Source organism: Athene noctua, chromosome 12, assembly GCF_965140245.1.
Source record: "Athene noctua chromosome 12, bAthNoc1.hap1.1, whole genome shotgun sequence".
Classification (NCBI taxonomy): domain Eukaryota; kingdom Metazoa; phylum Chordata; class Aves; order Strigiformes; family Strigidae; genus Athene; species Athene noctua.
Window position 1 is genome coordinate 15,927,523 of NC_134048.1, and position 12,364 is coordinate 15,939,886.

At 41.4% G+C, this 12,364-nt stretch overlaps 1 protein-coding gene across 4 annotated transcripts in view; it reads right to left on the reverse strand.

Moving 5' to 3' along the window:
* Positions 1-1,741: 1,741 nt before the first annotated feature.
* The window catches only part of SGCD (sarcoglycan delta), a 236,495-nt gene continuing 225,872 nt past the window's right edge, over positions 1,742-12,364 (reverse strand). For all 4 annotated transcript variants that reach the window (XM_074916280.1, XM_074916282.1, XM_074916279.1 and 1 more), the window contains 2 exons: positions 5,639-5,762; positions 1,742-3,967 (listed from right to left, as the gene is read on the reverse strand). In XM_074916280.1, the coding sequence (XP_074772381.1) occupies positions 3,794-3,967; positions 5,639-5,762 (298 nt within the window). In that variant the 3' untranslated portion in view covers positions 1,742-3,793. The remainder of the gene's footprint in view (positions 3,968-5,638; positions 5,763-12,364) is intronic.

Here is a 12,364-nt window from a genome sequence, read left to right on the forward strand (position 1 = left end):
ACTGACAGTCATTTTCCTGACTGCTTACTAAAGTGTCACATTTAAAGCAAATTTAACAAGGTCCTGAAGCCCTGTAAAGTTAAGTTACAATACACAAATGCATTTTTGAATTCTGCAGTATTCGTGTTGTTTAAGGTATACGGACAATAGTATTACAGTCCCTTGATCAGCATTTCAATGGGGTTTTGGTGCTCACAGCTGCAATGCAGACCTGCACACAGTGCATGAATTGTCACCTACCCAGCTCCTGTCCCAGCTCAGGCCACTAAATCACTGGCATCTCTTCCACTGATCTCAGCAGAAACAAATTCACAGTCCATCCCAGCCTTGCCTTAGTGTTGGGAGGTACAATTAAACTCTGTTTGAGATAAACTGCATCTCCTCAGATAGAAAATGCTCAATTGAGCTAAACTGCAGGCCCAAAATACACAAATCCTTGTTCATTTTGGCATCTTATTAACAACAGGTAGAGCAGAAATTCCAGCCAAGACGGCTCTAATTTAAATGGACTCAGGGAAAACCAAGCCATACAGGCACAGCAATTGTGAGGGATGTCCAGGCAAGGCAGGAGGAAAAGTGACTCTCATGCATTTGCCTCATCCAACAGGTGAGTCAGTCACTCCACAACAGCCCCCAACAACAAACCATGAAGTGCGAGATAGTTAGATCTGTTTGCATGCTGCTTTTTAAACAAAACACCGTTTTTTTTTTCTGTCAGGATCCTGGACACCCAGTCCTGTTTGCTCTGGTTTGCTGCTCACTGAACAGCAGGGGACTAATCATGGGGCCAACACAAGCACAGGCAGCATTATCTAAACCGCTGTCTTAAAACTCAAGTGGGGCTCAAATGTTTTACAAGCCTCTCTATGGGTTCAATCTTTCTGGGAACAATTCCTTGCCTTTCAACACAACGTATAATTTTATGCTTTTTAAGATAGAAACATGATTGTAAAATATATTGAAGCAGCTAGAATTCCTTTGCGTAGGTACCCTTTGTTCACCTCAGAGACGTGTCTGCAGTGATGGCACAGATGTGTTGCCTAACAGCTCCCCCATAGAAATTCACACCAAAATAAATGGCTGAATGTCCTTAAGCAGTTTCATGGCCTTCATGATACAAGAAGGTGTTAACCTCATCCAAGAGCCCAGCTGAGAAGACCAGACACTCAATATTAATGTGTTGGGATGGAAATCCTCAGCAGAGCAGCCAGAGGGTGCATGGGAACGAGGACTGAGCCACCAGCCTCCTGGGAGCGGAGCATGGAAATCAGGATGCAGCATCCCTCCTGAGTCAGTCCCTGCATTCAGCCCTGCCTTTCTCACCAGCGTTAAACTCTCAGCAATGGGAAAGTTAATGTGACTCGTTTTCTGTACAGGGTGCTCTTCCTGCAGCACGTGTCTTCACAACTGCTCACGTGGGATTTGTTTATGAATTGGGCTGTGATTGTGATAAGGTTTGGGATTGGTATTAAATGAAACAGAGAAAAAAAATTCTACAGTAAATGTAGGACTATGAATGGGACTTCTCTTGGGGTCCCAGAGGTAACGTACACAGTATTTTGCTATATTTAACATGATTAAAAAAAAAAAGTCTGTATCACTCTAGGTGCCCCTACAGTCTTAACGCATTTCATTAACATCTGTTTTAATTTGCACAACCAGTTCCCAAGACACCCTCCTGTCCCCAACCCCCCACCCCCCCAAATAAACCAGTTTTAATAACAAGATAAATATGATGTGCTTCTCCTTGCTGAGTGCATTGACTTAAGGCATAGGCACAAATCCCCTCTTTGAACAGAGATGGTATAAGTCCTGTGTCCCAATACAATTGTTATCCTGGGTGACCCTTTGCATTCAAACGTTGACTCAAGACATAATAATTACAGGAATAATTAATTAACAAATAGTTTGAATTCATTAATTAATCAGAAAGCATTACTGAAATAAAAGCAGATCTTTCAATCCTCTTTCAGAAATAAATTTTATGGGAGTGCTGCTTTCTTAGGCAGCAACACATTTAATCTAAACTCCATAGAATCTAGCTCTCCTCTGAGTCCAGTCACTTTTGGATTAAGCCAGATTTGTTCATTTAAACGAAAAAAAATTAAACCCTGGTACTCTCCAGACCACAAGAAAATACATGGAAAAAAAGAATGGGCTAAATTATTTCTAAATAATTCTGTCAGCTACATTTTATCTTGAAGATCACTTGAAGAATACCGGCTTTGCTTAGTTATCACCGGGGATGGGCACAGATCTGTCATATTTGCATGAGGTAATATTTTCAAAAGCATCTCAGTGGCTTAGAAACCTTGCTGTCCTCGTGAGGTTTACTGCAACTTGGATACTTTTGCAGTAATTAGTATATTTGTTTTTCAAGGATTTTTACATGCATGTGGATGTAATTATGGGTCAGAATTCAATGATCTGGGCTCTTCTCATTCTTTTTCAAATCTTGAACAGCAGAAGTAATGTTACCAGACCAGATTTCATGTTTTATCCTGCCCATAAGTGACTTCTAGGCTTTAAAATAAGGAAAAATGCAACCATGAAAAGTTGGGGCTTAGATTCTAGAGGAACCAGCATTCAAAGCCCTTGCTTTCTTATCATCTGGCTTTGTCACAACCTTTACAAACTCTCAAAAAAGTGTGTTTAATTGTCAGCATCTCTGATATTTGCAGTCTCCACCAAATCTAAGTGACCTTGGATTGTATACTCTGAAAAAAGTAACAAAAATTCTGGCATAGCATCTACATTACACACCTAATTTGTATGAATTTCTCTGTTTCTATGGGTAGAACAAGTGATTTTCTCTGTTTCTACAGGTATTGATAAGCAATGTCCAAATCTTAAATCTTCATACCTTCACCACAACAAATATTTTCAAAGTTAAAGGTGCTAATGGAGAGTGTGTAGGGTGATCCAGGACAACTGAAGGAAGTCCAGGATTTTTTTACTTAGTCCAACTTTCACAATTTTTGTCCTTCCAAGAACTAAATACAACACCAGGTTTTTTTAGCATAGCAATGACTTTAGGTTAGGGTCAGAGCTGATGCATCACACCCAAATAGCACAAGGCATTCTTGGCCATGCACAGGCAAGTCTCAAACCCCTTTAGAAAAATACATAATTCTGGCAAGAAGATCTGGACTTTTCTACTGGCCAAGCTCAATCCATATTTCCCAATAGAGAGCCATGCTTCAGGTCAAAATTAAAGACTGTAATTTAACCTCAGGTATCTTGGATCACTCTAGGTGAACAGTTGGGGTTTTTTTGTTTGGTTGTTTTTTGGTTTTGTTTGTTTGGTTTTTTTTTTAATGACACTGATTTAATGGTGCAAAAATAATCAGAGATGCTTCACTTCCCTTTGTATGTTGGTGGGTCTACATCAGTTCCAAGGTCTTGCCCAGCCAGCAACCCTATTGCTCTGAGAACATGATCAAAAACGAGGGGTGATCATTAGACTACATAAATACAGAAGGGTCCAGGGGAGCATCAAATCCAGTTCAGCAGATTGTACCAGTAAATTTTGGTGTGGGAAAGAGAAATGCTACACAAATGTAACAGGGTCACCCTGGGATTCCTTGTACTGAAACATCATTTTACACAGAGGATATATATATATATTTTTTATATATATATTTTTATATATATATTCACACACACGCGCGCGCACACACAAAAAAAGTCTTTGATAGGCTTTCTGTGTTCTAGTAAAAATAGTTGGCAGCGCAATCTGTGAGACCAGAACTGGCTTTTGTGCTGCCTGCGATGCCCCTCTGCAAACTGTCTCTCAAAGGCAGACGCTTGTATTTATCTGGCAGGTCGAGCTAGTGCCTGCCTGAGATAGAAATAACCTCCCATTGGGACACACACAGAGCTCGTAGATTTTTTGCCTGGACCCTGTAGAAGAGGAAGATCCTTGAGGCAAATTAGGTAGTTTGATTTTTGCAGAATTCAACGTTATCTAAAGTCGGAGGTGGGGAGAAAGAAAGAGAGAGAGAATTAGTGGAGAGCTGTTATTTTCGATCCCGTGTTTAGAGAAGCTTCCATCAGACAATTCAGCTGCTACAAAAACCGGGTAGGCAAATGTATTAAGATGGGAAAGTGATACAAATCTGGGTGACCATATTATCTGCTTTTACAATGAGTTACCTATAGCCTCCACTTTGTTTCTGCTAATCTACCCACTGTGGTTTCTTGGCTCGTAGCTTCCCAGGGCACCTCTGCGTTTGGGTTAACCCACCCAGAGGTACCCCACTGCCGGGTGGGGAGCATGTATGGGTCACGTCCACACAGCTCTGCTCCTCCACAGGGACTTCTGGCACTGTGATCCCATTGCCAGTTACATTTGCAGACTCACAGCACTGACTTTTATGTATATTTTATGTATACCTGTAACACTTTTATGTGTATTAAAAATAACTTGAATGCTGTAACAGATGTGAATTTCTCCTTATAAAACAGGACATAAAAGTGAACATGCGGCAGCTTTTAGACACATAGCAGCTACAGGGGAGTGCTCTAACATCACTGAGAAGAGCACAGTAAGACAACCTGCACATCAGAATATTACAGGGTGACTGACAGTATTTGTTCTTATCTTGCAATTACAGTAAGAGTCTTCAGTTTTAGTATCCAACCATCTAATCTCCTGAAAGACCCAGGTCAATATACACATTTTAAAAGCAACTTAGTGTTAAAAACATTAGGGCAACTGCTTGCAGCAGTGAAGTGCCTTGGGTTTCAATTGTAGTATATTAGGTAGGGTTTTTTGTATTTTTAAGAGTTTTTTTGTTAACACCATAGTCTGGGTTTGGAATGTCTTAAAATGCAAATGTTTAGAAATAACAAGAATTGCAGTAAAAATCTCCTTCTCTTTATTACACCTGACACTAAAATAGGAAAACGCTAGCTTATGTTGGAGCCCTGTTGCCGGGAGGTTTGTGTTCAATGGGAAGCTCCTCCCGCTGAGCCTCTCGGTGGGGTCCCCAGTGGGAGCTCCTCAGACACATCCTTCGGTGTCTTCCAACATTGTGGCAGGAGGAGGGAATGAGAACCATGTGCCCATGTATTTTTGAGACACAAGAAAAGGCTTAACAACACCTATTTTACTTTTGTTCTATGTTATCAGTTTTAGTTATTCTCTCTTCATCTTTGGAAGTTTCCCCATTGCAACAACCCATGTCTCCTAATGTTCCCTTTCTTTCCAAAATGAAAACATCAGCTACTAAAGCTTTTCAGATCAATAATGGTGAATTAAGCTCTTCTTATAGAAAAATGTATGATAAAAGGTTTAATTATGTTGGCCAAGTAAATCTTGTTTAAAAGTGACAAGGAAACAAAGAATTTAGTAGCACTGTGTATTTTACAGCCACATAAATCTGCTTGAACAACAGATGCTATTATCCAAGCACTTTAAAAATAATGAATCAGCCTTTGCCACAGAGTGAGGTTCGTTTGCATATGATACGTTCAATCACTGCTAGCAGAAACTAAGCTAGGAAGTGCCTGCTGCACCAGTGTCTTCACACCAGTGTTTCAAACGCAGTGGCTCAGTGACTCGGAAGACTACAAATCTGCAGGAGATCTGTGGCTTGGTTTGTTTTTGTTGCAGGGCTTGATGTCCTTTGCTCACCTCTCCATCTTTGGATTCCAGCCTGAGCTCTGTCCTGCACGTGGCTTTCAAGCTGCCGGCCTCGGCGTTGATCTCGATGCCTTTTGGAGCCTCCATCACCAGTGCGCGCGTAGGTGACTCCAGTCTGTAACAGAAAGGGGAGTTACAGAGCGTGGTGGGTTGAATATTCATGCTCCATCTCAGGCTGTCATCTCGCACAGCCTGACTGCCCACTGCATGGCACCTTAGGACCTACTGATGTTCAGATTGACGCCTGGTTTAGTCAGTGGAAAGAATTCATGCACAATGTGGTAAAACACATCACAAATTCAATCTAACATTTCATGTCAACTTTGGTATGCTGGGTCAAGATGCAAGCTGCAATAAAGCTTCCCCCATGATCAACTTGTTCATATGCAAGTACAGATTTCTAACTAATCAGTGCTAATGGGGGATATTAGCAAAGCAGTGTACTTATACAGAGAGTGCAAGCACTTTTCTTCCTCAAACCACTGTTCAAGCAGGAACAAATTAGTTTTCCTGATTCCCTATAATGTGAGGTTTGGAAGGGTTGAAGAACATAAGGAAATCAGTAAAAACAACCAGGCTGAAGACTCCAGAATTCTTGGTCTCCAGCCCTGTGCTCACACCACACTGCTCACAGCCATGACCCCTCTGCAGAGCTTCGGCCCCTCCTAACTGTGGAAACATCACACAGGTATCTGACAACCCTGTAACAGCACTGCCAGCAACAACCAAACCTTTTAGTTCAGGCAATTGGGGTTAATGCTGTAAGATGTAGAAGCTCAAGGTTCAGTCTTCCTTGCTGATTATCCATTCATAGGTCTTGCATTATACTTGTCTCTCCTCTTCTTTATAATACAGTCTCTTATTACTTTCTGTATTGAAGATGATGACAAAAAACTGCTCTTCCTCTTTGGGAATATCCTCTTAGTTGATTTTATCACCATTTATTTACTGTACCATCACAAAATCTAGACTGTGATCTCCCCAGGTGAAGCAGGCAGGCTGACTGGAACAGAAGCTCCTCTGCTTCAAATGCTTTGGGCAGGCAGCACTGACAAAGCCAAAGCACAGGGTAGCACACAACCGCCGAGCTTACTCGGGCAGCTTTTAGGATTTGCTTGCATTACTGCAGCGGCACTTCAGCTGTTTCTCTGCTCTTCATATATAATCATTTGTGCAAGTAAGTGTATTCTTAAATAGACTCCTGCTGGTACTGAGACAACATTATGGGAGACTGAGGGAATTCAGCTGTATTTATTGCAGCCAACAGTTCAATAAAGCAAAGGCACAGTTCCCTCTGTACAGCACTTTTCAAGTTATGACTTTCCCTCTTGTTGGTGTGTTCATATTGCTGTTTTTTGAACACCTTTCCCTCAAGACCTCAAACTCATCCATAATTTCCTGGCTGACTCAACTAAATCTAAATTTCAGTGAAGAACTGAGGCATACGTAGCCCAAGGAATGAGCATGGTCTCATGGTTAGCAGCCTCTGCACAATCTTTCTGAGCTGCTTTTTGTTTGCTCTCTGCAGGGAAGCTACATCTTGCATAAACATTCTTCTGATCCCTCCACTGGTATCACCCCTCGGCTGGTTCCTTTACAAGGACCCTAAGGTTACGAATGCTACTACTCACTTTTTTTTCCCCCCTTGATTGAACTGCAGATTGCACGGAGGAGAAGAAGCTTGCAAAGAGTGATTGCCATTAAACAGTGCTACCTGGGATACGATTCCCTCTGACCTTCCAATTGCAATAACTGCCTTTCCAATATCTCTTAGAATTTCTTTACGGTAAAAATAGTCACAGTGCACAGCCATAGGGCTCTGGCACATGCACTCTGGTGGCTTTCGTTTGTGTGGCTTAACACGCCGTCTGATTCACATTTTCCCTGGAGATTTCTGCAGGGGTACAGCACACTCTCATCCTTGGTGGTGTAGCTCACAGGCTGGTGTCTACCCTGAAAAGTGAAGGACCCTCTGCTTGCACTAAGCCCCCAGGATCTGAGCCGCAGTGGCTGGGATGCAGGCACACATTCCCTCCTGCTGTCTCTGCTCCACAGGCAGGATCCTCTGGAAGAGAAGCAGAGAGCTGGGGCCACTGATGTCTTAAGTCACTGTACTAAATTCACCAGCGGATGCGTCCAAACCCCAAGACAGCTGAGCCAATCTGAGGATAAAATAATTCCTAAGAACCATGGCCAGGTGACTCTTCAGGTCTCCAACATCTTAGTGACTCTTCAATTGCTTTGATGTCTTGGCTGTCTCAATATATTTGTTCATCTGTTAATCTTGTAGCCCTTCTGCCCACTGAGAAATAAACCTTCTAAGTGCAAAACAGTGTTCGGACACCACAGTCCAAATACACTCATTTGCAGCAGCAGCAGCTCTCAATTCCTGCCCTGTATGGGAGCAGCCTCCCAGTTTCACATCAGTGCTTTACTGGAGATCTGGGAAATCACGAGGGACCTTCCCCTTGTGTATCTTCCCCTGTGCACACAGGTCCCCATAACATCAAACTGAGCTAAATTCATGCTTTGACTAAGCTACGAAGTACCTGGGAGTCTATTAGATAACGTTCTCCCAAAGTTTTATTCTCTTTTCATATCTAACAAAGTTGTTGTCCCTCCTCCATCCAATGAAAACCTACAGACAAGATAACAGCATCTTACAAGCACTGATGACAAACCATGCAATTTTAGACACATCCTAATCCCTGCAGAGCTTCTTGCCTCATGGAGGCACAAAAGTGTAATGTGGGACAAGCACACAGTGCTGGAGCTTTGCTTGTGCTCCATAACCCACCCCACTCCCTGCAGCACCATGTGTGGCTTTTAAAGTTAGCTGAGCTGACCCCCCCACTCTGTCATCCTAAATCACTAGTTCAGACAGCTCCAATCTTGCTGACATGATGAATAAACCAAAACCCATCCTTTTAATGTTAAAAGTATCATTTTGGAGCCTAGGGGTCTTTGTTTTAGAACCTTAAAACTATGGAAATGAGCGTAAGTACTGTAATAGCAAAGTGTGGCTCTTACAATGATGAGAAACTTGGACTTGCAGCCCACACGGTTTCGTACTTGTGCCATGGGTTTGAAGTCTGACTCTTCTTTCTTACATGTTCAACGCTGGTGTAACTCCATCTGTTTGCATGGGACTTTTGTCCCAGTTTATGCTACTGTAAATGAGGACAGAAAGGTCTTAATAAAATTTTCCTTGGCATTTGAGGGGCATGTGATCATAAGGGATTTAATTTGATTATTTTCTGGTATCCTGAATGAATCCCTTAGACACCTGTCTTTAAACCAGGAGCTGAAAAAACTATGCAAAGCCAGAGGAAGCAGTTGAGGAGTTTATGCTCTAGGGGGTTTGAGTAATGTTTACCGAATACTTTCATTTGAAGCAAGTGTTTAAGAGACACTCTGCTTTTAAACCTAATTCTGTCTTCCAGAGCAGAACCAATTTGGAGACTAATAATGAAAGAAAATGATTTAGCGATGAAGAGATAATTTGTTCAAAATCAACATTTGTTTTCCAGTGTGACACTCTGGAGCTTTCAGCAGGATTCACAACTCTCAGTTAGGTGTAAGCCCGTACTTACAGCAGTAGGCTGGAAAGGTGGCTGCATGAATATAGATTGTTTCATTATTTGCTCCTGCTCTTGAATTTTCCATCCCAGCAACCGGCACATAAGCCCTTTTTATTGACCATGGGTGCTGCTTATTTTCACTGCAATATTTCCAGGACCAGATTCTGACCTCTCTCACAGAGCTGGTCAAGGAGGGTAAATTCACTTCTATCCACAGAGCTACAGGTTGCTGAATTCAGGACTGATATAAGCTACTGCCATAAAATTGCTCCTGTCTCACCTACAGTCTCCTAGTAGGAGCATGAAGAGAGTCTCTTTCGGGAGACTACCCACAACATGGGAACCTCTCTTACGGATCCCAGGGTGTCACGTAAGTCCAAAATTTTAAAAGAAAAGACACAATAACAGGATTTTCAGAACTATCAAAGTACCCAGGTTCTGCTTATTACAATGGGTGTTACATACTTTTGAAAATCCCATTGAGCACCTAAATGCCATAACAAATCTGACCCTTAATCTCAGTTCTTAGCTCTGCAACAGAAGTAATAGCACTTCCCAACTCCACAGGGAGGATGAAAAGATAAATACATTAGTGGTTGTGAAGCAGTTACATACTGCAATAACTGAGGCCAGGTAAGTACTACAGCCAAAGATGGATAGGCTGGCAGATGGATAACTGAACTTTCCAAAGCTGCAATATTAGGCTCTTACCTTCATCAAAAATACTGTTAGTCTTGTTCCTCCCACTGAGCACACTCAGCCTGCATATCAATGTGCGCGTTGATGTATGCGGGGGAAGACTTTCTCCAGCTCACCATGCTTAATGGACAGTGCTAAATGTGCCTCTTAAGCCCTTTCACTCAAACCTATCACCGAAGGATCTCACATTTTAAAGAGAGGTGACAGCATCTCACAGTGAACCCCTCTCCTGCTATCGCTGGAAATTCTGTGCTCCTCGGAAACAACATGGGAGTAAAGTTTTCAGTGCCATCCCTGATTTGCTCTGTAAACATCAGCAATAATTTAAAGGAGGTCAGCATATGAGTTTGTATTGTGGTTTCAGTGGAAGTCATTCTCTTGGAAAGATCACTACTTACCCACATTTCTAGTTTTCATTTCCTTCATCATAAACAGTCACATTAATCACTCTAGTACCATGGATTATATTTCTTTCTTGCCCCTCTCCTCACCCCCTCCAGGATAATGCATCGTTTGCCTTACTATTATGAACAGCCTTTTTAATCTGGGGAGAAGAAAGGATATTACAGATGCAAAGGCAGTACCACCAGCAGCTAGGGGCTGTTGATATGCTACCAATAAAGTGGACATGATTTCCTTAAAAAAAGTAAAGTTTAATGCAGATAGTTCAGGGGGAAAAACATTCGCCCGGGTCCAGCACTGATACAAAAGGGACTTGCAATTTGTGGCTGGTACCAAAGGCTGCAGCACAGTAGAGGGATGATCCTCCACATGTGAAAGCAGTTAATGTGAGCTGGGGACCTATTGCTGACACTTTTAAATTTTTTTATTACTGGTTTTTTTTACAAGGAATGACCTCAAGCTTCAGAATTTCTTGTTCCCAGTAGAGGATTTTTCTGCGTGGGACACAAACTTTGCTTGCAGAATGGAAATGGAAAGAGAAGTTTACTCTCAGGAGGTGAGGAGCATATGATGCAGCAGTGTGGTAACATGAGCTAATTTAATTTTGCTTAGAAACCTCTGGACTGAGAATAGAGCATGTATTACTGCAGCTGTAGCCCATTATTTCTAATGACTCTAATTATTTCTTATGGTATCCATCTGACCAGCTATAAGATTTCACATTGAGCATAAAATTTGCCAATGTTACCACTGTGCCTGCTTACATCTCATACAATTGGTAAATTATGCTAGCAAGTAAATGTAGAGCTCCATCAATTTGCCGGTAATGAACCAGTATCTCAGGCTAAAATTTGTTTTCAGTTTTAACTCCCTTGTTTCGATGAAATCAATAGGATCATCCATTCGCAGTGACTTACACTTCTGACTCCATTATTTGCGTGTTATCTTATATATATATATTCATAGAAGAAAACACAATTTTCTCCCTGTTAACTGGGAAGATAATTGTCTTTTACCAACTTGCAAAGGAACCACATTTAGTTTCTAGTTCTAGAATGCTTTTTAAACTTTTAAAAAGAATTTGTCTTACCTTTGCTTGTATTGGAACAGAAAAAGTCTGGGAGGAGGAACAACAGGTTGGGTCTGGACTCACAGTGTGAAAACCTCAACTGACTATAAGTTCAAACAAAGTCTTGTCATCTCTCAAAGAGCAGAAGGCTCTGCCCTGAGCTGTATCCTTTGTCACTAGATTTCCTTCCTACTGGAGGGTACTGCCATTTAACGATAACAAAATAAGCTGTGATATGGCAACAACAGTGAGCCTAATATAAAACAGGAAAGACAAGAAAAGAAAGCTGGCCTCGGTACATCAGAGTGAGTGGTTAAAATCAAAAGGGAAAATGCACAATGTCTTTTTGCCAAGATATCATGATTTTGACAAAATATGACATACATGGCGCAGTATAAAAGCAGCAAGTACTCTGAGAACTTACGGAAGAAATCATAACTAATAAGAAAATATGTATCCCTGTTATTTATTGCCTAGCACTGACATAAATCTTGTTTTCAATTACATTTTAATGAAGCACATCAATTGCTGTTTGAATAGGGACATCTGATTACAGTCTCAATCAACAGAAATAAATCTTGCTTATGGAAGGTTTCCAGGGTATTTTCTTTAGGAACATTAATTACAGAAGTAAACAAGGATATATTATTATCATGACATCCAATTGTAAATCCTGCCTATCACTGTAAATACTGTTTAGTTTGAGAGTGTGTATCACCATGCAGTTTCAAGTGTTTATGCTGCAAATCTGCTAAGCGACAATTCCAGTGCAGCCATACTCTGAAACAGACTTTTATGGCTGGTGGTCCAAAGCGTCATGTAATTCCTAATATCATCTAGCAGATAATGAATGAAAATTCTTTCACCTATCATCCACAAACATTGGTTAAGTCCTCAGGAAAATCCAGTTAAATCTGTCAGAGACCTGACAGGAGCAGAGGTCTAACGATGCTTTATTGGAAATTA